The sequence below is a fragment of the Manihot esculenta genome, chromosome 9 (genome assembly GCF_001659605.2).
Source record: "Manihot esculenta cultivar AM560-2 chromosome 9, M.esculenta_v8, whole genome shotgun sequence".
In the NCBI taxonomy this organism is placed as follows: domain Eukaryota; kingdom Viridiplantae; phylum Streptophyta; class Magnoliopsida; order Malpighiales; family Euphorbiaceae; genus Manihot; species Manihot esculenta.
In genome coordinates, this window is record NC_035169.2 from 7,085,951 (window position 1) to 7,113,694 (window position 27,744).

Below are 27,744 nucleotides of genomic sequence, written 5' to 3' on the forward strand. Positions count from 1 at the left end.
ATTATATTATATAAAAATAAATATAAAATAAATAATAAAATTAATAAAAAATAATATTATTGGAATAAAAATATACTTTAAGAACCGTTAAATAAAATTTTAATTTTATTACATTGAATTTAAATGTGAATTATTATAAATATTTTAATTTTTTATTAATAATATTTTTAAAATATTATTAAATGGTTAGTATTTTCTATAAACAGATGATTCATTATTCATTAATTAATTTTTTTAAAAAAATCGAGATTATAGAGTAAATGTATTTATTATAAATTAAGTTAATAAATATATTAATTAATTAATTATAAAATTTATTTTTATTCATATATTTGTGATAAATTATTTTTAATACAATATTGGTAATAAATTACTACTGCCATATATAATTTCTCATTTTTGCGGACAAAAAAAGAAAAGAAACAAATGTAGTGGTGGCCTTCATCATGGGTGCCAGGTTATGACTTAACCAGAAAACCCTAATCAAACACACTGTTCTAGATCCTTCCAACGACCTCCTGCCCTTTTCCGCCAATAACTTGAAAGCAAAATATGAAGGAAAGGAAGAAAGAAGAAAAAGCAAATTTCTAGAGCCTTCTGTCTTTGGCAGAACTCTCCAGACTATCTCTCAGCTTCTTCCCCCTACTTATTTCCCTTTCTCCTCTGCTTTCACGCAATCTCTGCTCAACTCTCTCGATCCGAAGCTTCAATCTTTATCTCTTAATCTAACACTTCAAACTTCTAGATTTCGTTCGCCCATGGCCAAGTACGGAGAAGGGGACAAGCGCTGGATCGTTGAGGATAGACCAGATGGTACCAATGTCCACAATTGGCATTGGGCGGAGACCAATTGCTTGGAATGGTCGCGGAACCTCCTCTCCAATCTTCTCACTGATCTTGTTATTCTTGATGGCGATGGAAACCTTTTCATCAAGATCAAGAAAGTCGAAAAGGTCGACGGAGAGGCATACGTCAATGTTCGAAAGGGTAAAATCATTCCTGGGTATGAGCTTAATGTCTCTCTTTCGTGGGAAGGTGAAGCTAAGGATTCAGATGGGAAATCTTTGCTTGAGGTTGATGGATCCGTTGAGATTCCGTATATTTCTGACGAGAATGCTGACGAGGATCCGGAAATTAAGGTGACTATTAAGGATGACGGCCCAATTGGAAAGAGGTTGAAGGAAGCAATGGTGGCTAAAGGAAAACCGGTGATTGAAGAGAAAGTTAGGTTTTATGTTCAAACTATGGCTAAGGGTGGACCTGCTAAGGATGAATTGGAAGCGAAGAAGGTCGCGCCCAAGGGGCAATGGACGGCAGAAAATAAGGCAGCTTCAGCGACGCCTGCAGCCGGGGAGAAGAAGGAGGTGAAGAAGGAATCAAAAAAAGGGTTTAAGACTATAAGTTTGACGGAGAAGTTTAGTTGCAGAGCTAGGGATATGTATGAGATATTGATGGATGAGAATAGATGGAAAGGCTTTACTCAGAGTAATGCTAGAATTAGTAAAGAAGTAGGAGGAGAGTTTAGTATTTTTGATGGTTCGGTGACGGGAACCAATGTGGAGTTGCAGGAAGGAAAACTAATAGTACAAAAGTGGAGGTTCGGGAGCTGGCCTGATGGAATTGTTTCAACGGTAAGATATTCTTGTGTTAACGCATTGCTTATATGAGTTGGGTTTTTTTTAATTGACTTTTATCCATGTTTCATTTGATGCCTTTGCTGATGCTTATCTGAATGGATTTTGAATGATGGTTGCAGGTAAGACTTACTTTGGATGAGCCTGAACCTGGGCTTACTATTATCAAGCTTTTGCATACTGACATTCCTGAGGAAGACAGGTTGGTTTTATTTAAAAAATAGTTAATATTTAGCAACTCTAGTGGTTTTGTTGTTGATTAGACTGAATCTTCCTGTCTTTGTTTTGTTGCCTGTGCAGATATGGGAATGCAACTGTGGCGGAGAACACAGAGAGAGGGTGGCGGGATCTTATTTTCCACAAGATACGGGCAGTTTTTGGTTTTGGCATATGAATTGTTTTGATATTTTCTATTAAGTGTAGAATTTGTTCTTTTACCGGTTGTCTTTCTCTCAACAATGAAATTTGAATTAATGAATGATGGGGTTATATTAACTGGTTTGGACTGTCCATGCAGTTGTTTTCTCTGGTGAAACATATTGTCTTGCCATTCATGTTTTCTAATAACCGAAGTGCGATGTTCAATTTGAAAGTTCAGTACAAATCACAGACAATGTGTGTCCTATCAAACAAGATTAGGAACACTCCACCTTCTCTGGTCCATGCAGAATTGGCCTGCCTTTTATATCTCCATCATTTTATTGCCCTTCCCAATTCCTCTAGTTTTAAGATATATCTGGGTTATAATCAGAATGCCTGCTATATTCATGATTCCATATTACTATCAGCAAAATCTATCATGTATAAATTTTGTTGTCTGACTATGATACTACTGTTATAGATTGGTTGGCTAATATATGATTTGATCACAGAACAATGCTATGAAATTAGGCAGTCATTTTCTCTGAAATGGCCTGTTGGAGTTATTAGGTTGTTAATATTAAGAAGTGTTCTCTACTTCTCTTGTCTTTGTAGGTAGTGGCAGTGCAATTTCTGTAGAGGTTTTCTGGTCTCTCTCTTGCCCTTGTTGACTGGATGTAGTTTCTGGCACGAGTTTTGGTAGGGGAAAATCTCAGGTTATTATGGGATTTGGCTGGTTAAAATGTTGTAGAACGCTGGTTTTGTTGGTCCAATCTTATTTAGTTTTAAAACTTCATTTCATACATTATTTGCCATTTCTTTTCAGCAATTTTTATGATAAACATGTCTGATATATATCAACTAATTATTCTATCCATACTAATAAATTTAGAAATATGCTGATAATATACCAATAAATTTAGAAATTTATTAGTAAACTTAGAATTCAATTTCATTTTTTGAAATTACCAATCAATTTTAAGCTTCGTTGGTAAATTTTATAATTACTTAGTTGGTAAACTCAAGAGTATTTCTATGGCATATAGATATTGTACATGTAATTAATTCACTTCTCTGTATTGGGGGAAAACATTAATTCAAGAAACAGTTACATGTATTCGATTTATTTTATCAAAATGTAGAGCATTTTTATGGCATTATTAATTCACTTTATTCCTCTGTACTAATATATCTAAATTTTAATCTAATATTTAGTTATGTAATCAAATAATCCCAAAGCAAATGTGATGAAAAAAGGTGTGAACAAACTACACAGCCGATAAAAGTAATAAGCAAAGCCAAAATTCTCTAAACAGTTAAAAGGCTCTGCATATACATACATAGCTAAACCTAAAAAAATTGAGCTGAAGCCTAACCAAAGAAGTCCAAAATAAGCCCTTCAAAAGTGCTATTAGGCTTTACAAAAAAGAAAAAAAAAAAAAAAGCAAAATGTATAACATAGTGGAAACTCTAATCCAAATTATCATCAACTAAATTAGAAACGAAAGCCTTGATAAGTTTCAGCTGCATAGTCTTCTTTGCCTTGTTAAATTTACAAGACAGGAAGCAAAGGAACTTTGCAAAGTCTGAACTTGATTCTGGTACTCGGTGTATTTAATTTGTAAGTCTTCTTTGCCTTGTTAAATTTAGAAGACAGGAAGCAAAGGAACTTTGCAATTGTAAGTCCGTAAAAATTTGTCCATAACTATCCTTCAAAGCAATCAAGTCCCAGTAATTGTAATTCAAGATTTCAAAACTATAGACCGCCTTTAAAGCATCTATGGTAGAAACTACAGCAACAAACTTAGCCTCTTCGAAGCTAACTGAACTAAAAACCAGTACTATCAGCAATACACTTGCTCCCATCAGTCATAATAAAAAAAATAACTTTAGCATAAAAATGTCCCTCCTCTGTATTCTCTAACTGGCAGCAAGGAGATAGCAAGCCCAATTATATCAAGATCTTATCCGATTTTAAAAAATTAAGTTATTTGTTCATATTCAAAAATATGTTCCCTGTTTAAGTAATAATTTACTCATAATGTTTGAAAAAAATCAAAATTTATCATGTAATGGATAGAGTTTTAAATGAGAGGCACTTTCAATTCCTTTTATTTTCTTTAAAATCAGCAAATTACTCATTTTAAAGTTTATACTTTATTTATCCACCAAATCGAAAAATAAAAAATAGTAAGATTCAACTTTAAATGGTAAAAAATCCTACATATAATAGGCAAAGCTTCCAAATGGATTAAACAAAAGAAGCAAAGTACGTATGAATAAAAAACAAAAAACCTAGTGTTTTAAAGCTCGGGATGAACTCCTTTTTACAAAAAGAAATTTCGTTAATGAACAAATAATCAATAATAATTAAAACCGTGAGAAAACACAAAGCATAAATAAAATATTACCTTTGCTATAAATGAGGTAAGAAAAGGAATGAGTGAAAACTGAAAACCTAAAGCTGAGAAAGGAAGATAAGTGAATAAACACATTTACTATCAACTTAAATATGGTTAAAAGAAAGATTATGGAGAGATTGTGAAGGATGTTAGAAGATAGTGTCTCCAAAAAGCAAACCACATAAGATTTCACACAGTGAATAAGCAAAAAATGCTGGTTGAAGAAAGAGAATCCTTAGAAATGGAAGAAAAAATAGTATCTCCTTAGAAATGGAAGATTTCATTCTTCATAGATCATGTTGCTAAGCAGAAATGGTAGGAAAATAGTATCTCCTTGTGTGGCAATATAAAATTGGAAACGACGCTGTTTAAATTGAAGAACAAAAAGAGACAAAAAGACTAAGAAGGAACACAGAGAAGAAGCAAAGAAAAAGAAGTTAACAGCAAAGTTTTAAAATGACGCCGTTTTAAAGGAAGGATAAAAGGATGCAAAAAGATTTAAAGAAAAAAAGCATGGAGATGTGGTGAAGGAGGCCAAATAGAGCTCAAATAAGTAAAAGATCATTCTCCAAAATCAATTGAAATTCATATTGATAAGTAAATACTAAAAAACATGAGATAATCAAAATAGTCAATCAATTAAATTAATTCAAAATTTCGGTTTAATTTTCATAGAAAATTTAAGTCAAACCTATATAAAGCAGACATAATAGATTTTTCTTAGGGTTTTTGGAGAAATAATCAAGTGAATCATTAAATGCAATTTCCTATCGGGTTAAAAGATTACCGATTTAAATCAACTTTCGCCCGAGAGTTCCAGGCCGCCCCAATGTGATTGTTTCGCCGTGAGAATTCCATGAGGCGGTATCTAGTTTAATAGATAACTTGTGAAATTATCACATTTCCTTTATTTGAAATACATTTATAATAAAAAAAGAATTAAATCCTATTAATGAAATTTAATTCATTTTATCATAAAAACACTCTTTTATTTGAAATAATTTGAAAGTAACTAAATTCAATTGTATTTTTTATTTTTAAATGAATTAATAATAAATTTAAATTAATTTATTTTTTATATTATTCTTATTATTTATAAATTAAACATAAATATTTATTTTATAAATGAAATAATTTTTATCATTTAAAAAATATTTTTTAAATGCCATTATTAATATTTTCACATATCTAAAATTTAAACTTTATATAATTTTTTACCATTAAAATATATAAATTACGATGGACTCTATTTTTTCAAAAATTAACAAAATAATATAATAAATTTTTTAAAATCAATTGTAAATTATTAAATATCAATATTTAATATTAAATTAAATTTTTAAAAAATTATTAATTAAAAAATACAAATAAATTTAAAATTAAAATAAATAAGAAAACATAAAGGAAAAAAATTGGAGTGCTTAATGGTTAATTAAGTAATTTTAAAACAAATAACATTAGATAAAATTATTTCATGTAAAATCTTGATAATTTTGACATAATTTATTTTTAATTCAAAAATTTTCATTAACGAGTTTGGATTCATATTCCTCTTCGTATAGTTTCTTTGATGGCTTTGAATTAATAATAATTTTCTCAATTTAAAAAAAATAAATTTTTTTTATAAAAATTTTATTTTAAGAATTTAAAATTTTTTAAATAAAAATTTAAATTTTTTTAACTTAAAAAATTTGCATAAGAATTTAAATTTTTTAATTTAAAAAATTTATATAATGTATGAAAATGAAATGATGAATGATTTTACAATAATTCATTTGAATTTCTCTTTTATAAAATCATCAATACCAAACGAGAGAATAAAAATTCAAAAGAATTAAATTCATACATTCATAATTTTACCACACACAAAAATAGAAAATTTTTTTTAATTCATTTAACTTCTTTTAAAATTAAATATTTCAATAAAGGATAAATTTTCAATTTTAACTCACTAAATTAATGTGTTGGGAATATTTTTTTATTGAAAATTTTAAAATACTTTAAAGACAACTTTTTTTTTTTTAAATAAAAAATAAATTTAAAAATCTTATTTTATAAAATTATATTTTAAAAAACTTTATATTTCTCTACATTCTTTAAACATGATTCCATGAAATGCATTTATTGTTGAGTTAAACCCGTGAGACCATGGAGAGCAAATATATAAATATACATGGATTTGCGTCTCTCAAAGTCTATTAAAAAAATTAATCTCTCTCAAAATAGTTCTGTCAAAATGAAATATTAGATTCGATCTGATTCGTGCGAATTCGATTATTTTACTAAAATGAAATACTCAATTTGATCTGATCCGTGCAGATTCGATTTTAAAATGATTTGAGTAAAAAAAAATCCGTTAAAAATGAGCTTTTAATATTTAATTTTAATTTAATTCACATAAAAATACAGACGGTTCTTTTTAAAAAAATAATTAAAATTAAATAAAATTAATTAAATTTATACTATTAACTAACATTACATATTACACTGACCACAATCAATAAATAAAGAAAATATTATAATTAATAAATAAGTTTTAACTCTATATATTTTTTAATATTTAAATAAAATTTATTAAAATTATTTAAATAATAAAATAAACGTATTAAAATTTATATAAAATAAGAAAATACCAATCAATATAATTTTTCTCCAAATCAATAAGATTTAAATCTTATTTTTGATATATATATTCTATATACTATTTTTATTAACATTCAATCTTTATGTATAAAAAAATAAATTGATGAATAAAATAATATTATTTTAATATTTTAAAATAGGTAGTTTACAGAATATGTTCCATCAATCCGTGCAGAATTAATCTCAAAATAAACCGAATTAAAAAAACCGTTTTAAAAATAAATCACAAACCTCACATTTAAATTAAAAAAAAATACATATGATTTTAAATTATTCATAAATTTAAATCCATTTTGATCATACTATTCATTAATTTTAAAAATATTCCATACTAAGACTTCAAGTTCAAGAAATTTGGTCAAGGGAGAATGTATTTGTTTCATTCCACCGACGGTATATAAATTTTTTAATATAACTAAAAAAAATCAAATTATTTTAAAAAGGAAATAATAATCAAGCCAAGCCCAAAGTTTAACCTAAGTAATGCAAGAGTGGTAGTATCCATCTCTTTCTCCCATTTTAACCGTTTGTCAGACTGTCACAAACAGCTCTAGCCCGTTACAACCAGCCTCCTCTGAAAGGCCTCAATCTCTCTCTCTCTCTCTCTCTCTTCCTCCATATATAAAAGTAAAAACGCAGCTCCAAATCTCATCTTCATCAACCAAAAACCCCTCTCACCATTTCTTTCCTCTCTCCCTACGATCTCTTTCTTTCCCTCCAATTCAATTCGTTCTCATGAATACTTATACACCCATAACTCATCGATCCATGTATTGTCTTCCATTTGAATCATCTTTTATTGACTCTGTGATTCGATGGTTTCTGTTTCTTTGAATCGATCGCTGTTTGGATCCGTTTTTAGCTAGAAATGAGGCTGTAGAACTGGAAAAAGGTTAGCTGATGGGTGAATCTATTCTAGTGTGAATTTCTAATTTCTAACATAAAAAATAAGATGCCAGGAATAGCGCAGAGAAATGAGCAATTCAGTAATGCATCATCGGGCGTTTACTCGCTTTCAGCCAATGGATTCTGGTCAAAGCACAGCGGAGATGTTAGCTACAATCAGCTGCAGAAGGTACTAGATTCTTTCTCTCTGTCTATATTTATCTTAGGATTAAATGGGATTACTGTTTCTTTTTATCCAATTTGTATTTTTTATCTTGGACATGGAATCTGTTGAGATTAATAGAAAATTTTATTGCATTACATTACATTGCAGTATACCAAATTGGATCTTTGCTGCCAAATTTATTCAGTGATGTTGGTTTTATTTTTTGTTTGGATTTTGATGTTTGGGTTTTCTCTAGCATTTCTCTGTATGTTTGGATTATCAGTGTTGTTTCCACCAGATTCACTCAAACACCTTGTTTATGTATTTATATTTGCAGTTAAGTGATATTAGAGATTATGATTCTGGGGCAGTTACAATGTGTACACAGTATCAGCTTTTCTGTTTTGGATTTAGTTACTGGATAGTGTCAACTTTTTTTTTTTTTTTTTTGGGGGGGGGGGGGAGCGGGGCGGGGGAGGGGTTGGGGTTGGGGTGTTAATAGAATACACGTTGAGGCAATGGCTTTCCAGTGCTCTGCCTGGTTGAATAGAAGACAAGCATTAGTTTTTTTATTATTATGTTCGGTCATTGTAATGATAACCTGATGGAAATATAGTTGCAAAAGTCTGCCAATGAGAATTATTGGTGTTAATATGGGTACCTTTTTTTTCCTTTGGGTTCCATCATCAAATTAAGTCATTTCTCTCTATTATGCATGAATTTTGGTCCATAAGTATGCATTTACAAGTTAGAGCAATTTTTCCAGGACTGTTAAATGCATTGAGTTGTGATAGGTCAATAACAAAGTTTTATGCATTGGTGGCATAGTTCTGGAGTGAGCTTTCACCACAAGCCCGACAGAAGCTACTGCAGATTGACAAGCAAACCTTGTTTGAGCAAGCTCGTAAGAACATGTACTGTTCTAGATGCAATGGACTATTACTTGAAGGTTTCTTGCAGATTGTTATGTATGGCAAGTCTCTGCAGCAGGAAGGGGTAGGTGGTCACCTTTCTTCCAACAGACCAGGAGCCTCAGAAAATCAGAATGATGGAGAATCAAATATAATGAATGGGTGCCAAGATGAAATTCAAGATCCATCTGTCCATCCCTGGGGGGGTCTGACCACTACACGCGATGGCTCTTTGACACTTTTGACTTGCTATATAAATTTGAAGTCTCTTAAGGGTCTCCAGAATGTGAGTATTAAATAAATTTAATTGTCCAGTTACACCTTTATTTTCTGTGATAGTAGCTCTTATTCTGCTTGAATCAGGTTTTTGACAGTGCACGAGCAAGAGAACGGGAGAGGGAATTGCTCTATCCTGATGCCTGTGGTGGAGGAGGTCGGGGTTGGATAAGCCAAGGAATGGCAAGCTATGGTAGAGGACATGGAATAAGAGAAACATGTGCATTACATACTGCCAGGCTTTCTTGTGACACATTAGTGGATTTCTGGTCAGCACTAGGAGAAGAGACTCGACAGTCTCTTTTAAGGATGAAGGAAGAGGATTTTATTGAAAGGCTCATGTACAGGTGTGTGTGTGTGTGCACACTTAGCCAAATGCTTATTTTTTTATGTACGTCATTCATTTTGAAATTGGTGGAACAGAGAATGAGAACTCAAAGCTTGTCAGCTGATGTGCATTAACTGGAGCTTGAAGCTCATTACTAATACTGGAGATGGTCATCATAGTGACCCTGGAAAATAAGAGAACCTGTTATTGACAGCGTGAAAGACCTAAAATTTTTAGCTTGCTGCAGATATGTGCCATCTTCTTTTGAGAATTATTGATGTCTTCTATTTGATTAGTCTTAGAATGTGAATTAGTTATTGCTTATTTGGTCTTCCAGCCTAGCAATTGCCCTCGTAGATAACATCAATAGAACATAAATATCTGGATGGCATGCTGTTAGGAAGTTTGTGAACAAATGCTTCATATTGAACTGAAAAGATGGAGAGCTACATGCCAGCAGCCCAATAGATACAGTTTCCTTGCTCGGTGGTATCTTAGTTGTTGAATCCCATATCGGTCTGGGATAGGGTAATGTGTCCTCCCCTCGAGTTAGCTTTTGGGCTGAGTTAGGTCTGACGTAAATTTAATATGGTATCAGAGCCTCCCATCGATATTGGGTCTCCTGTATTTCACGTTTAGTATAGTCCTAGTATAGTCCTGAGCGTGAAGGGTGTGTTGAATCACGTATCAATTTGGATTAGAGTAATATGTCTCTTATAAGTGCCTTATAAATGTCTCCCTTGATCTAGCTTTTTTAGGTGAGTTAGATCTAGTCTAAATTTAACATTGGTCTTTGTGCACTTATGCACTGAATGTGGTATTGCAGCATTAAGAAACAGAACTAGAGGTCTGAAATAACTAAGAAAATTTGCAACATTGTAATGGATAGGGACAGTCATCCATCTCTTAAAGGCTATTTTCCAACATGGTTAAAATGGTTGTCGGAGAAGACTGAAGGAACAACCTCCAATAAAGACTGAAGGAGCAGACTCCCAATTTTCTTTATTGTAGGACAGGTGTAAGACAAACATTACTCTTTTATCGCTATGACAACACAGCGTCACTTGATTAATTATGAAGCAGCAGTCTGTTTCCATCTCTTTCAAAAATAAAGAAAAGGAAAGAGCGATGATCCTTCCTATGAATTTTATATCATATAATACAGCTAACTTTGTCATGCTTGTAGTCTATATTATGTCAAATACGTTATGTCTTTGCTTTGGGAAAAGCAACTTCAGAATCCATAAAAAGGCTGTATTCCCTTGACCTGATGAGTATATGTGGCTTGTGGTTGACTTAGACATCCATATATATTAGCCTATAATTCAAATTCAGGCCATTTTGGCATAGCTTAGAAGGAAAAGTTAAAACAGAATTGAAAAGATGGAAAAATCAGAAGTGGTCAGAGTATTAAATGTCATTCCAAGTGTTGAAATTGAAGAAATTCCAAGGATTGCTTGTTTGTACCTGAATGAGAGGACAGCTTGTTGGTTTCATAGCTGGATTAAGGATGGTAAATTCAAATCTTGGAAGAATGTGAAGCTGCCTTGTCTAATAGATTTGGAGACCAAGAAGTTGAGGATATTGTGGAGGAAAATCAAGATAGGTTTGAAGATCATAGGGGAAAGATAGAAGAGGAAACTTCAGAACCTTTTGAGTATTTCAATAGTGAATTAGATGGTAAATTCAATTTGGAATTAAAGATGACATGGGTATCAATAGTGTGGTTAAGTATATGGATGTCTTAGACAATGAATATATCTTCCTTGCTCCTAGACTTCTTAAAATTTCTGGGAACAGTAAGGATGTGCTTCTTGCTAAGACTGATTTGATTGAGGAAGAGGGGATGGAGTTTTATGAAGGAGGATGTAGGAAAAACTATTGGAATTCTGGTGGTAGTATATTTGGATTGACATCATATTTTCATAAGATACTCGAGGAGAATGAGTTTGAAATTAGTAGCAGACAAAGGAAGAAAAGATATTTGAAATTAGTAGCAGACAAAGGAAGAAAAGATATGCCTTTTTTTATGGACGATTTGGATATTGGAAATAATTGTGAAAATGTTGATTGCTTGCTATGCAAGGTCACTGTGACGCTTGATAAGATCTTGCAAACTACTGTATCAGAAATAGTCAGCTAGTGATCCAACATCTCCATGAACATAAGTTCTGTCAAGCCCTTGCTTCAGCTATTTTTTTTATCAAATAAATCTCCAAGATGCCAGGAACATGTGTGATTTCTTTGTCTAGAATTGCTACACCTAATGAACACCGGCAAGTTTCCCAAATGCTCATTCAGTGGCTAATTTGCCACTGGAGGACACTACATGGGAGGATAGAGCTGTTGTGCTGGAACAATTTCCTGCATTCCAACATTCTTGGGGTCAAGAATGTTTTCCACCAAAAAATGCCGTGATGATGTAGCATATATTGGACATACATGAAGGATTAAAGAATTTTAGCGGGTCACATAGATGATAAAACAATGGCTTGGTTCAATATTTAATTTTGATATACTAGTACTACAGATAGTTGTTGCAATTAAGTTGGGGATTTCAAAAGGAAGTAGGTGGGACAAAGGGAAATTCACTCTTGGCCCAATGTTAAGATTCATTTTTCTTAGTTTTTTGCTCCCAAAGATGGGTTTCGTCATTGAATCCTTGTCACATTGTTAGGATTGTTATTGTTATTCATCATATACTTTGTCATTCATGAGGCTATTCTTGTTTCAAGATGTAGAAATCTATAGAAAATTTTTAAGAAAATTGCTACAAAAAATTTCATTTGTGCTTGTTGTTAGTCCTTATTTGTTTTCTTTTTTCTACAATTTTTGCATTGTGGTTGATAATTGTGCACTTTTCTTCATTCCTATTGTATGAAAAATAAAAAGAAAGAAGTTATGAAGGTTTGGAAATCATACAGTGTAACTAGTTACACCTGCATTCTTTACTGCTAATTATGTGTTGATACCTCTTATGCCACATATTTTCCTATCAGTATTTTGTGTTTGATTATTACTTCACTTATTCAATAAAATGTCTTGATGTCACAGGTTTGACAGCAAAAGATTTTGTAGAGATTGTAGAAGGAATGTTATTCGTGAATTCAAGGAGCTAAAGGAGCTCAAGCGCATGCGGCGAGAACCTCGCTGCACCAGTTGGTTTTGTGTTGCAGATACAGCTTTCCAATATGAGGTGCTTCTTTCATTTTCTAAATCTGTGTGGTTTTATGGTTCTAAAGAGTGCAAAGAATTAAAAATCACCAGAAAAGTGGTGCTACTGATTTTATTACTAGTTTCATGTATTAATGAGTTTGATGAAAATTCATACTGATATGACTGGCATGAAATTTTTTTTCTTTTCTCTTTCATCAGGTGTCTGATGACAAAATCCAGGCTGATTGGCACCAAACTTTTGCCGATACTGTTGGATCATATCATCACTTTGAATGGGCAGTTGGAACTGGAGAAGGAAAATCTGACATTCTAGAATTTGAAAATGTAGGCATGAATGGGAGTGTTCAAGTTAATGGCCTAGATCTTGGTGGTTTAACTGCATGTTTTATCACTTTGAGGGCTTGGAAACTAGATGGCCGCTGTACTGAGCTTTCTGTAAAGGCTCATGCATTAAGGGGTCAACAATGCGTCCACTGCAGGCTTGTTGTAGGTGATGGTTTTGTTACTATTACTAGGGGGGAAAGCATCAGAAGTTTTTTTGAACACGCCGAAGAGGCTGAGGAAGAAGAGGTAGTTCAGGTTTAATTATACCTATTTTTCCCTTGTGCTTTACAATCTCATAAAATATTTTCCCAAATTTTTTGTTAAATTGTAGCCAATTATATCTTTCTGTTTTTCTGTACTTCTAGGATGATGACTCCATGGACAAGGATGGGAATGAGCTGGATGGAGAATGCTCCCGTCCCCAAAAGCATGCGAAGAGTCCTGAACTTGCTCGAGAATTTCTTCTAGATGCTGCAACAGTTATTTTCAAGGAGCAGGCATGTTTATATTTGCAATATTCTTCTGTTCTTTCTGTTCATTAGTTAACAAAATGAATGATGAATTTTTCAGAGCTGTCATTTCCACTATGGAGCTTTTGAATCCTAAATGTGCATATGATGACTTATAGTATTAGGAGGTACAAAGTAGGATGCATAAGGGGAAGAGTTACCAGTTAAAAATGTTGATCAGGAGTTTTATGGATGAAATAAAGAGTGTGATTGATAGGCTTTGTATCTGTAATTCCTTTTTAAATTGGGGGAAACTGTTTCTTTCTTAAGTTATTGAAAGGTTAGGCATGTAGTGGGGCCATTCTTTTAATGACAATTATGGGCCATTCTTTGCAGCTGCTCTCTGTATCTGCATTCCCTCTGGCCTTCACTAACTGGTTTCCTATTAAAGAAGTCTGATTTCTGGCAAACTCACATGCACTTGTTCCCATAATCTTCCCCTCCATCCATCCCTTTTCTTTCTGTCCCTCATCATCTTCCTCCTTACTCCTTAGTACACGTAGATCATTTGTGCAACAAATTCTTCACTATTTTGGATTTACTAAATGATTATGTATAGTTGGCACCATAATGTAGATTCTGTTGTCTTGTGTAAAAGAAAAATGCAGTTGTCTCTGAACATTTGAATTTTTAAATTTCTGAAACTTATTCCATTGATACATTTTTTTCAGGTTGAAAAGGCTTTCAGAGAAGGAACTGCACGTCAAAATGCTCATAGTATCTTTGTTTGCCTTGCACTTAAACTGCTGGAGGAGCGAGTTCATGTGGCATGCAAAGAAATTATTACATTGGAAAAGCAGGTATACTGCATGAGATTTGGAATGAGATTTCATTTTTAGTTACAAATCAGAACTTGGAAAGTCTATTCTTTGCTAGGAGAAATATATGAACTGATTGCAATTCTTCCCCACAGATGAAACTTCTTGAAGAAGAGGAAAAGGAAAAGCGTGAAGAAGAAGAACGCAAAGAGAGAAGAAGAACTAAAGAGAGAGAGAAAAAGCTTCGAAGAAAGGAGAGATTAAAAGGGAAGGAAAGGGATAAAGAAAAGAAGTGCTCTGAATCAAATAATTCTCTTGAAGTCTCAAAGGATGAAACATCAGCAAGCATTGATGAGGAAGCTAATAATGATGTCAGCTGTAGGGATTCAGTTAGTGAAACTGGTGACATTTGTCTATCCAGGCCTGAATCTCCTGATGTTCAAGAAAAATGCTCAAATGGGTATGCCAGTTCGGAAATGCAAAACAACTCCTGTGGTAGTCCTGATGGAGGAGTCACTAATGTGAAAGATGGGACTGGCTCTTTTATGATTGAACAATCAAAATTTTCTTATCGAAGATTGAAATTTCGGAAAGAAGTCCCCATTGAGCCCTCTTTGAAGCGGTCTGATAGGCGTCGATTTGCAATTGTTTCAGAAAATGGGGCTACGGTTAATAGATCTGAGTCGAGACACTATGGTGACAATTTTGAGACTCCTCCAAGGGGTGTCACCGGATTGAATAGGCAGTCGAGGATAAACAGACAGAAGTCTAATGGTCGAAATTGTGGCCTTAAGTTTAATGAGAAGTTTCATTGTCTTAACAACAGGATGGATGACAGATATGACTTTCATTCTTGCAGCTGTCATCAAAACAATGAATACAGGGTGAAAGTTGAACCACATGTTTCTGCAGTAAGAATTGGCCGAGATAGCAAATTTGGTAAGTCAGCATCTACAATGGAAGCGTCCAAGAAATTTTATTGTGGGAACAAGTATGGGCAAATAAATTACATGCGTGAAGGTTGTGTAAGAGCCAAAAGCAAAAGCTTCACAGCAAACAATTCTTCTAGCAGAGATTTGCTTCATCCTAAGAAAGTTTGGGAACCTACAGAATCACACAAAAAGTATGCTTGGAGCAACTCAGACAGTGATGTTACCTTGAGGTCAGCTACTTTAAAGGTTGAAGAATTAGAATCTGATAATAGCTTATTCAAAACGCCTGATGATGAGTGTTCTGGTGAAGTTACTGGAAATTTTGGTGAAATTGATGAGGAGGAGCATAATATGGGGGAATCAGGAAGATCTAACCTCAGAATCAATAAAGGCTGCCTGAATGGACACAGCGTGGAAGTAAAGGCGCCTTGCTACTCAACAAAAACTTCTTATGAGGAAATCAGTTCTTGCCGTCCACAGAACTCTGGCTCAAGTGGGACTTCTGATCCTAGCATAGGTAGCATTTCAAATTCAGATAACTGTTCATCATGCCTCAGTGAGGTAGATAGCAATACAGCCTCTTCGAACCAAGGAAATCTGGAATCTTCGTCCACTTCAGATTCAGAAGATACGTGTCAACAATCAGAAGTAAGAGAATCCTCACTATGTCAAAATGGTTTCCCCAATTCTCATAAGGTGGCCATGGAGAAAAAACAAATTATGAATGGAGGGGGGGAATTTGGAAGCAGGGAATTGTTTGGGCTTCCAGCAGATGGTCTGAGAATGAATGCGTTGGGAAATCTGCCCACAAAAACCGTGCAACTGCAAAATACTGATACTAGAATAGGCTTGCAACATCAAGGCATGTTTCCACCTATGCAAAACCATAATTTACAATTTCCAGTCTTTCAATCTCCTTCAATGAATTACTACCATCAAAATCCTGTTGCTTGGCCGGCTGCTCCACCAAATGGATTAATGCCCTTTCCCCACGCTAACCACTACCTATATGCTGGCCCTCTTAGCTATGGTTTAAACAGAAACTCACAGTTACATATGCAGTATAGTCCTGTGCAGCATTTGGCGACACCCATTTTTCATCCTGGGCCAGTGCCAGTTTATCAGCCAGTTGGCAAAACAAATGGCTTGAACTCAGAAGAGCAAACGAAGATGTATGCAGGGCAGGAAACTTTAACTGAAGCCAGGACAGACAAGAAGGAATCAGCCAGATCATGTTCAACAGAAGTTCTGCCAAGTGGAGCAGTTGGAAAAGTTGATAATTCTTCTAAGTTGCATGTCAGTAACACCAGCTTTTCCTTGTTCCATTTTGATGGGCCTGTAGCTCTATCAACAGGATGTAAACCAGATCATGAGCCTTCAAAAGATGAAATTGTTGGAGATCTTTCTTCGAAATTTTCGACAGATCAAGTTGATAATGATCCTGGTTGCAATAAGAAAGACACTACTATGGAAGAATACAATTTGTTTGCAGCAAGCAATGGCATAAGATTTTCGTTCTTCTAGTATAGTAGTGAGATTTGAGGTGAGGTGGCTGTTTGGAAGTCCAGTCCCTGTGTTCTTGTTTGCTCTTGGAAGTTTTGATTACTTTGAAGTCCGTACACAATAATCTTCCTCAGAGAAATTGAAATTTTAGCTATAGTTTTTTCAGTTGATTGATAACTAATTTCTCCCCTTTTTTTGTTCATTGTAGAGAGAGAGGGAGAGATTGGAAGAGTGGTATAATGCCTGAGTTTTTCTGTATGAGGTCAGCCTTTTTTTGGTTTTTCAATTTCTTTTTATTAATGAATCATTTGTTGGTATGAGATTTTTCTTCTCGTGAGCGTGTTGGAGCAGAAAACCATTTAATTTTGGGAATCTTCCATGTCCAAAAGTGATCATCCACATTGAGAAATGCCTTTTGTCATGATCAAAATTGAAAATCCAAATTTTAAGTGGGACTCTCAAATATAAATATAAAAAATATATATACTTGTTATCCTGGTAATTGATGGTTAGAGTCAACAAATATTTCTCTGGTACTCGGACTGAAGTCTTGAACTCTGAGTCCCAATTCTCTTTTCCAACTCATTTGCCAAATCTATTCATTTAAGTCGAACAAGACATTTTCTCTAATTCATGCTTCTCCGTCTACTTAGAGAATGCAGAGCTTTATCAGGCAATTCAGAAATCCTGGTATTGTTTCCTTTGCTGTTTTTATACACCCAATGAGCAGGCTGTAACAAACACCCCAGACTGGTATTTGAACTTTTTTATTGATATTTGAAACAAACAATTCCATGCACCATAATTGATAAAGATTTTTAAACTAGAAAAAAAAAAAATTCTGATTTCAAAATAGAGCAACTTTAATATAGGAATATTAATGTTTTAAACAGAGCTTTGAATCTCTTGGTGTTTGAGGTTCTTCATTTTTTTGTCCTCTGAAGTTCTAGTTAACTGAAACAAGAATGAGCCAAATCAGAAGGCTTTCTCATACCTTTCTCTGAATTTTGATGGGAGCCAATACTGGTCTACAAATTCTTCTGAACCAATTGAGGCCTAAACCTTCCAATCCCTACTGCAGAAATCATCTGGTCAATCTTTTGTTTATGCTGTTCTTTGTTGCAAGTTGTTTGAATCTGATACGTGTCTAATGTTGATTGATGTGGTCGTTAAGAGTAGTTGCAGAGTCGTTAGAGCAGGTATATACATTGTATTCTCTATGTAATAGGCATACCATGATTGAATGATCACTGTTTGTTCTTCTTGAGTTCCTATGATTCTTCTGATCTTCTTCCTACTTATTCTGTTATGCTTTCTGCTGAATTTCTTATTCTGTTAAGGAATGACCATTCTTTACCCATTACAGATGCTGGTCCCTCATTGAAATGTATACATTAAGTTCTATCACTGTAACCAGTACATGTTTTTTTTTCTCAATTGAACTCTGACCAAGTTTGAATTCGAGAACTCAAAGCCTTATAAATGACTCCAATACTATGAAGTTGAAACTAATTGGTCTGGTTCTTTCATTAAGTAGCCAATAAGATCTGCAGCAGGTACTACTAAATATAATGTGCCTCGTCCTCATTTCATTTTCATTTTCTAAGAACTTGTTGATCATCTACCTGGTCTCTAGAGGAATGTCGATTGTCGTGCTTTCATTCTGCTCAAAGTAGAGTAATTTACAGTTCCAAACTTGAAGAAATTGAGGTCTCAGGAGGCAGAAAGAGCAATCAGACTCCAAACAAAACCAACAACGCAACCTTTCTCAATTCTAATCTCTCTTAATTCGAACTATCTTCCTTTGTATTTTCACTCCAACTCACATCCTCTAATACCTACACACGGGCTAGGATCGAACTCTCATGGATTCTTAGTTGCATTAGTTAGGGGTGAGCACTGTTCGGTCAGAACCGAAATAACTGACCGAACCGATTTGATTTAATAATTTGGTTCGGTTTTAAAATAAAATCGGTTCGGTTCGGTTTTAATTTTTGAAAATTTCGGGTTGATCGGTTCGGTTCGGTTTTAGAGACAAAATAATTCGGTCGAACCGAACCGACCGAATCAGCCTTAAACGTTGCGTTTTATGATAGGGTTATATCACTTAACTTCGTCACTTTCCCAAGTTCCCATCCCGCTCCCGCATATAGGCAGCCACCTACCTACCTCCCTCTCTCTCAAACCTCAATCTCAGTTGAAGCACGCTGACGGCAGCGAGAGTCTCCTCACCTTTCTCGTCCCTTCTCCGTTCTCGTCCTTCAGTCCCGCAGCCACGGCCACCCACCCACCCAGTCGCCAGTCCCGCAGCCACCCACCCACGGACTCACCCACTCGCGAAAGCTAGCCAGAGTCTTTCTCTCCATCCTTCGCGTCTTCAGTCCCGCAGCCACGGCCATCCACCCACCCAGTGGGATATTCACTTTCGCACTGCAGATTTTAAGATGAACAAGCCCTTTACATTGTCATTGATTGTCGTTTTATCTTTGGTTCTGTTATTTGGAGAGGCGAAAACTATTGATCCTTACAAGGTAAATTCAATTGATTCCATTCTTTTGTTTTTCTAATGGTTTTAAAGAAAATTTGTTGCTGGTGTGGATTCTCATTGTTCACCATTCTCCTTTTGATGTATGTTTAAATCAATTTCTTCGCCTCCTAAATTTCCTCTACATTTGGGGGAAATTTTGAACTTTATATTTCCTGAGTAAAATTGTTGGCTTTTGATGTTCAGTTAAAGCTGATTGAATCTCATCTCGGCTTTTGCTCTGAAATTTGAACCTTGTATATGAAGCAGATGATCTGTTAGTTTCAAATTTGTGAACAAAAGAATTTGCTTCGAAATTAAGCTAACTGAAAAGATCAAAAACCGATTTCGAACCGAACCGAACCGAACCAATTCGGTTCGGTTCGATTCGGTTTTATATCTTATTTGGTTCGGTTCGGTTTACAATTTAAAAGAATTCGGTTAAATCGGTTTTTGCCGATTCAATTCGGTACCGAACCGAACCGACCGATGCACACCCCTAGCATTAGTTATAGTTTCCTTATTCGTAGACAAAGCAGATGAAAAAAGTATTGTGTTTCACAGATTACAGGAAGATATACTATGCGGAAACTTCAAAATCAGTCAAGGTTATTGGGGAGCCTGTTAAGAACAGAGTGCTCTGGTTTATGATCACACTCAAAATCAAGATGAACAAATGCCCTTTCTACTTCCGGAAGTTCTTCGATCTTTATCTGCAACGACTCGCCAATAGCATGAGCTTCCTTGAGCGGCAAATCCTCCGGCAGTTCTGTATCAACCTGCAGTACAATACAAAAGGAAATGCAAGTTCAAGCACTGAAAGTTTTTACCGCCATTAGTACAGCATTCTGCAAACCAGTAGCTGAGCTTAATCTCAACCAACCTCAACAAAGTAAAGAGCTCCGAAAGTATATGCTCGAACCGTATCGACTCGTTTGATTTGAGGATGGTGCATAAGGACTAGATATGTGAGTTTCTGCAGAACCTCAGGGGGAGCTGACTGTCCAATCAAGGAAACTACAGGGAAAAGCAACGGTTGAATTTCACTTTTCTCGAGCACGAAAAAGAAACAAGCAAAGCTTCAATGAAACGAACCTGCATTTTCAAGTACAGTTCCAGACCAATTTGAAATTGTATAAACTGCAAGGAGGAGAGCACCAACTGGATCAATCCACCAATAAAATTTATCTCCAAGAACAGCAGCTATTAACCCAATTACATTGGTTACCACATCGAAATAATGATCCTGATGAAGAACAAAACACAGCAGCACAAGCATTAGAACCGAACGAATGTGAGATTAAAGATTGCTTTTAGAATCAAACCTTTGCGTACGCTCGAACAATCTCATTCCCAGAACTTCTACAGTAAAACCATAACACGAGTTTAACTCCAGTAGTCGTCAGCATAATTGCATACAACCATATCAATTGCTCTCAACTCATCTTTTCAGAAGGTTCATTTTGCCTGGATTAGCACTTGGAAACCTGCATTGCACATTTGCTTGAAGAATTTTGGGAAGAATTTTTAATTCTATTCCAATGGAATTGATCTTTACAAGGTTTGAGTATTTATATACAAATAATCAACTTAAAATATAAATTTTTACAATAAAAATAAAATCACTATAATCAAGTCTAATTATGATTCCAAAGATCTAAACCCTCTTAATTAGGAACCTTCTATATTAGTCAACACTTCCCCTCAAGTTCGTGTATAGATATTATACATGCCCAACTTGCAAATTAAAGTATGATAAGTCTTATTGCTGAGCCCTTTGCTAAACACATCAGCTAGTTATTCATCGAAAGTCACATGATCTAATCTCAAGACACTATCTATTAACTTCTCTTTAATGAAGTGTCGATCAATCTCTATTTGTTTTGTTCGGTTATGTTGAACTGGATTGTGAGCTATACTGATGGTAACTTTATTGTTATAGTATAAGAAAAGTTTGTTCCTCTCTGACAGTTTCAATTCCTCCAACAATCTCTACAACCATTGGAGTTCACAAACACCTTGTGCCATAACTTTATATTCCACCTCAGCACTTGATCGAATAACAATACTTTGCTTTTTGCTTCTCCAAGTGACAAGATTTTCTCCCACAAGTGTGCAGTAACCATTAGTCGATCTTCTACCATCAAAGGATCCAGTCCAATCTGCATCTGTGAATGTATGTATGCGAAGATGACCGTGTTTAGAGAATATGAGACTTTTTCCAGGAGCAGACTTCAAATATTGCAAAATGCAAAAAACAGTTTGCATGTAAAATTCACGAGGATCATGCATAATATGACTAACTAAGTTGACTGCATATGTTATGTCTGGTCGAGTATGCAAATGATAAATCAGTCTGCCTACCAACCTCTAATATCTACCAAAATCCACTGATTTACCAATCCTTACTTGTAGCTTGTGATTGCTCAATGGGGGTTTCTGTTGGTTTGCAGCCTAACATACTAGTTTCTTCCAAAAGATCTAGAATATATTTTCTCTTGAGACATAAACTCCCAAGTCTCATTTTTAGTTAAAACTTTCATTTCTTCAATCATTACTCCCTTCTAATTAGAATCTTTGAGAGTTTCCTTTTAATCATGTGGGATAGACACAAAGAAAATAGATAAGACAAAAACTCTATAAGAGAGAAAATTAGAAATAGAGTGGTTTATCCTTTTCTTTGAGCAATTGGTTTATTTAAATTCTCAATGGGTTCAAGATTTAGGGATGACTCACCAGACGGAGAAGAAGAATATTCATGACACTGAGTAGGCTGCACAATAGCTTTTTTTTTTTCTTCTATTGTGTCTCTTCTTGAATATCTCCTTAAATCTGGTTTATCTAAACGCCCAATTATCTTTTTCCGATCACCAATAGTCTTCCCCTATATAGTAGTCTCTTCTAGAGTAAAACGCTCTAGAGTTATAGGATTAGGAATCATCTCTTCTCTCTCGTTGTTCTCCCCCTGAAGAGGTGATGGAGTAGTACTGAAGTAAGGTTCAGACTCTCTAAATGTAATATCCATACTGACAAAATATTTTCTAGATGGAGGGTGGTAACACTTGTAATCTTTCTGTATAGGAGAGTACTCAACAAATACACATTTAAGAGCCATCGTCTGTCCTAGTATGAACAAAACATGTGCATCCAAATACCTTTGGTGGAACAGTATGAGCATTTTTCCCTTATAGTACTTCTAAAGGGCTTTTAAAGGCAAGAGTTTTGAGATGCATTCTATTAATGAGATAAACTGCGACTAAGACTGCATCTCCCCAATAGGTTCTTGGAAGGTTCATGGTGAAAAAGGAGAGATCATGCTACTTTCAATAGGTACCTATTTTTTCTTTCAGCAATACTATTTTGGGCACTAGTATAAGGACAATTAGTTTGATGCAGTATCACATTAGACTCCAGATAAGCTGAAAAATGGCCATCCATGTACTCTGTACCATTATCAGTTATTAAAACTTTTATCTTAGCATCAAATTGAGTACAAATCATCTTGTGAAAAGATAGAAAGCAAGAAACCACATTACCCTGTGCCTTTATCAAATAAACCCAAATCATGCGAGTACAGTAATTAATAAAAGTAACAAACCAATGATTACCAGATAGTGAGACCGTTTAAGTAGATTTCAAATATCAGAATTGATGATCACAAAAGGGATCGTACTCCTATTGTTACTAGAGGAATAAGAGGTTCTTATATGCTTAGCATACTCACAAGTATCACAAACTAAAGAATCACATTGAGCCTTGAAAAATAAATTAGGATAATGCTTCTCTAAAATAAAGAAAGATGTGTGTCCTAACCATCAATGCCACTGTATGGTTTTCTAATTGACGTTCTGATTTCTTCGAAAAAGAGCCTGAGGAGAATTCAAATCCAGATTCCCTTCCAACATATATAAGACATCGTGCAATCTACTATAGACAGTTCTCTTCTCAGTTTGAAGGTCTTGAATAACACAATGATTAGGAAAAAACTCAACTTTACAGTTAAAAGTTTTAATAAGAGCACTAACAGATAAAAGATTAACAGAAAAATGAGGAACATAGAGAATAGAGGATAGCTTAATATTAGAAGTACAAATAATCGATTCAAATCCAAAGACAAGAATAAGAGAACCATTGGCTATTCTAACTGTGTCCTTTTATAGACACGAAAGGTAATTAAGGAGACTTTTAGAGGAACTCGTCATATGTCTATTTGTATCAGAATCAATAATCTATGAAGCAGTATAAAAAATACATACATCACCTCCACTAGTGCCTTTCTTATCTAATATTTTAAAGCTAAAAAGGGGCCAATAATACAATGAGGCAGAAACGATCAAGTTAGTGTTAGAACACCTTGAAAACCCAAAGGAGAATCCAGTCACGGAACAGAGCCGGTCAAAGGTGCGATATGCCAGAAAGAGGGCAAAAAAGGAGCATCGATGGAAAAAGACACCGTAGAAAGGCTCACGCTCCGGCGCGTGGAAGAAGACACAAAATACTGTAGTGGCGCGTGAGGACACGCACGTGCTTGGAGCGGAGTCGCGTCATCGGGGATCGGTCGAAAATTTGATGGGCTTTCTTCTAATATAGTTGATGTCGAACAACTCGCCTACAAACTTGATATATTAGTTAACCCTAATTTTTTGTAACAGATTTGAAACTTATACCAATTAAAGTGGCAAGACTACGAGACTATGAAAAATTTTGGGAAGAATTTTTAATTTTATTCCAATTGAATTAATTTTTACAAGGTTTGAATGTTTATACACAAAAAATCAACCTAAAATAGAAATATTTACAGTAAGAATAAAATTTCTATAATTAAGCCCTATAGTCAAGTCTAATTAGGATCCCATATATGTGAACCCTCCAAAAAACTTTATACGTTGATCAACATTGCTAAACCATATTCATATTCCTTTTTTTATCTTATACAAACAGAATTTAGTTTGTTTAATTCTGAATCAAATAATAAATTCAATCCCATGTTGTCTGAGCTAATACAAAGTTAAATCCTGTCAGAAAAATTAGCCATATGCAGAAAATCGGAGATGATTATAAACTGATACGAGTTTAGACAAGTAGAGAGCAGAGAATAACAATATATCATACCAAGAGTAGCCATCACGGCAGCAAAGATGATGATTCCTACTGGCTGCACTCTCAATTTTCCAATGGGATACTTATAGATATTAATGGTTTTCATTGACAAGTGTGTGAACCATAGAATACCACCAGCCATGAGATCCAGCAAAGAATCTAGTGTTGATGCTGCTATAGCTAAAGATCCACTCTTTATAGTTGCATATATCTGCAAAATATTCATTTCCTATGTGCATTTAAATGTTCAAGTTTCACCCTATACGAAGAAAAGAAAAAATTATTATTTAGCTCCTGTATTATAGAAAAATTTATTAATTTGTTTTTTAATTTTATAAAATATATTAAAATGTTTTTCACGTTATATAATACGATATATAAAAATTAATTAGTAAATTTTTATAAAATTAAAAAATCAATTAATAATTTTTTTCAAAATATGAAAATTTAAATATTAAAAAACTTGATGCTTAAAATTAACGGAATTACTCGTTAATAGATTTTTAAAAAATTTTAAGAATGTTTTAATTTATTTTTTAAAACTGTTAAACTAACTAATGAATTTAATTGGAATATGAGATTAAATAGTAAATTTTTCTAAAGAAAAGCATAAAGGTAGAAGAAGAGAAGATGGATGACCTTGAAAGCCAGCAAAAAGATATTTGCCCAATTAGAAATGTTCATTGCTCTCTCTTGTTGGAGTTGTTCTTGATTTTCTTGCTCTTCATTAATGTCATGGAAGTGTAAGCAATCAACTTCCTCAAAAGATTTTAATGTTGCAAATTGTTTTTTATAGTATTCCTTCTCTCCTAATACCCATAAAACAAAAACAAAGGATTAGAACTAGCCATGGCTGATCATTCTTCTCTCTTGAAGCTCAGAATCTTCTCATATTGAAGCAAGCCCTTGGTTTTTGAAAGGTCGAGATTGAAAGGGGTCTCAGGATCAAGACCAGCTCGAACCTTATCAGGCAAATTGGAGATGAAAATTTTAATATTAAATATAAAAAAATTAATATCATTTTAAAAATTCACGTTTTTAGTAGAACCTAAAATCACTTATCACTAGACTAGTATGTAAATGCAAAAATAAAAAAATTCACGTTTTATATTGACTTATTTTGTCAAAGAATAATTTTTATTTGTTGCATCTAATTTTATTTTACTCAGATTATTCTAATTCCAATAACTTATATCTCAATTACTTCAAAGTTTTGATGTTTTATTAAAAATTATTTCAAATTATACTAAAAAAAATATTTCAAAAAATATTTTATTAAAAATTTTCATTTTAAATTAGATGAATATAATTGTTTTAATTAATTGAATTGAAATAATATATAACTTTAGTTTAGTAAAATATAACTTTTAATCTAACTCATGTTATCTGCCATTACCCACTCATCTTTAATAATGAATTTGAATATAACTGGGTTCACATGTAAATTATTTTTCCATCAAGACTAAATAAAAATTTACAATTTTATCATTAAATATAAAATCTTACGAAAAATAATTTTTCATAAAATGAAAATGCAATATAATGCATTTAGAGTTTATAACTGATAAATAATTTAAAAATTTATATTTATCATAATTATATTTTTTGTTAATTTACTATTTAATGTAATCCAATGAAAAATTATTATCAGATTACTGAATTCTTAAAAAATTTATAGTTGATTTATATTTTAAAATTATTCAACTAAAACCTTTATATATTTTATAAAATCGAATTCTTTAATTTTTTATTAAAAATATTTTTAATTAATTTATTTTAATTTTTAATTAAATACTATAAATACCTAAAATTATACAGACCAAATAATATATATAATTTAAATTATACAAAATAAATAATATAAAAATTTAATATAATAACAATTTTTTAATCAAACAACTGGAAATTTGACTTTTACAAATGTAATAAAGTTTTTAATTGACCTACTCAATAAGAGAGAAGAAAGAAGAAAGAAGAGAGAAAAAAGAGCAAAAACGGTAGGGAAAGTGAAAGGTTGTGGAAGTCCAGATTTGGTTTTTTGGTCACGGTTTTGATTGCCGTTGTGAGGGTCTTCTTTATCTGTAAAGGCAGATGAATAGTAGTTTTTGTCTAAAAGAGGTGCTTTCCCTCCAGCCCTTTTTATTCCGGATTGTAAGATGACGTGTCCGATATGTGCATATCAATGTGGAGGGTTTTTGTTTTTTCTCTATTGGAGTGTTTTCTTTTTTGCTTTTATTGTTTTTGGAGTTCATGTCCAATTGGTTCTTTCTCATTAGAGGAGAGTATTTTTCTTATGTATATTTTTTTTAGAGTTGTTGTCCTACAATCACTAGTAAGATTGAGTAATATTCGGTTCAAATTGAAAAACAAGTAGAACTGAATTAATTTAAAAATTTAATTCGATTTTTTTATTTTTTCAGTTTGATTTTTATCTTTATAAATTTCAATTATTTTAGATCGGTTTGATTTTAATTAAAAACATTAATAAAATTGAACTGAATCGATTAGTGTGCAATAGTATATTATTTTTTTTTAATATAGAAATTATACCATAACCAAAACTAAGATATTTTAATTAAATTTTAGAATACTAAAATTAAGGTGTAAAAAATAAAAAGTTTATGAAAATGTCAAATCCATCAAATTGAATAAAATCGAACTGAATAATATCGATTCATTTGAATTATGTATAAAATCGATTCGTTTCGATTTCTGAATAAATACTAAAATTTTAATTTTTAATTTATTTAATTTAATTCGATTTTAAATCAAATCAACCGAATACTTATCCTTGATCTCTAGTGTTGCATTGGAAGAGAATTCTTTCGGTGAACCTTGCTGAGAGGACTTATGCTATATTTTTTTGCTAACTAGGGGAGGGTGATTGGTTCTCATTGGCAACTTAGACTGCACTAGTGGATTTGATGGTAACGCTCCCGTATATTATTTTTAGCAAGTTTTGCGGAGACTTTCTTCGGTTGGTATTGTGATCGTAATTTTAGTGTTGTTCTAAGGTTATATGTTCCTATATATAAATTTTTTTTTCTTTCTTGTTCCATTTGTTTTTGCTTTGTGCTTGCTCTGTTTTTAGCCAAGCATGCTTTGCTTGTCTCCTATGCTCTTTGTGGATCGTGGAGTCGGTTCATATATTTTTTGGTGTTTGGATTTGTATCTTGTAGAATTATGTGTTCGAGTATTTTAGTTTAATTTGTTGGTTTTTATTTTATTATGCTCTTAATTTAGATGGTGTATTTTGATTAGTTTATATTATTAATTTGGTTTGATTTATTTTTTTGGGCTTAAAAGCCTTGT

At 33.3% G+C, this 27,744-nt stretch overlaps 2 protein-coding genes and 1 pseudogene across 5 annotated transcripts; 2 read left to right on the forward strand and 1 right to left on the reverse strand.

The window, feature by feature from the left end:
- The first annotated feature begins 440 nt into the window (after positions 1-440).
- LOC110623399 (activator of 90 kDa heat shock protein ATPase homolog 1) lies at positions 441-2,797 on the forward strand. Its single transcript, XM_021768330.2, has 3 exons — positions 441-1,631; positions 1,757-1,836; positions 1,935-2,797. Exons 1-3 carry the CDS (start codon positions 759-761, stop codon positions 2,026-2,028), a joined length of 1,047 nt encoding a protein of 348 aa, XP_021624022.1. The 5' UTR covers positions 441-758; the 3' UTR covers positions 2,029-2,797.
- A 4,771-nt stretch (positions 2,798-7,568) lies between these two features.
- On the forward strand, positions 7,569-17,128 carry LOC110622088. 4 transcript variants are annotated; one of them, XM_021766468.2, is made up of 9 exons: positions 7,569-8,114; positions 8,919-9,287; positions 9,365-9,624; positions 12,660-12,801; positions 12,981-13,361; positions 13,472-13,603; positions 14,287-14,415; positions 14,529-16,848; positions 17,017-17,128. In XM_021766468.2, exons 1-8 carry the CDS (start codon positions 7,992-7,994, stop codon positions 16,827-16,829), a joined length of 3,837 nt encoding a protein of 1,278 aa, XP_021622160.1. In that variant the 5' UTR covers positions 7,569-7,991; the 3' UTR covers positions 16,830-16,848; positions 17,017-17,128. The 4 variants fall into 4 exon arrangements, with proteins under 4 accessions (XP_021622160.1, XP_021622162.1, XP_021622159.1 ...); XM_021766470.2 differs by having other exon boundaries at positions 7,569-7,931; positions 7,999-8,114; positions 8,857-9,287; positions 14,529-17,128; XM_021766467.2 differs by having other exon boundaries at positions 14,529-17,128.
- A 2,729-nt stretch (positions 17,129-19,857) lies between these two features.
- On the reverse strand, positions 19,858-25,412 carry LOC110622089 (annotated as a pseudogene).
- Positions 25,413-27,744: the final 2,332 nt, after the last annotated feature.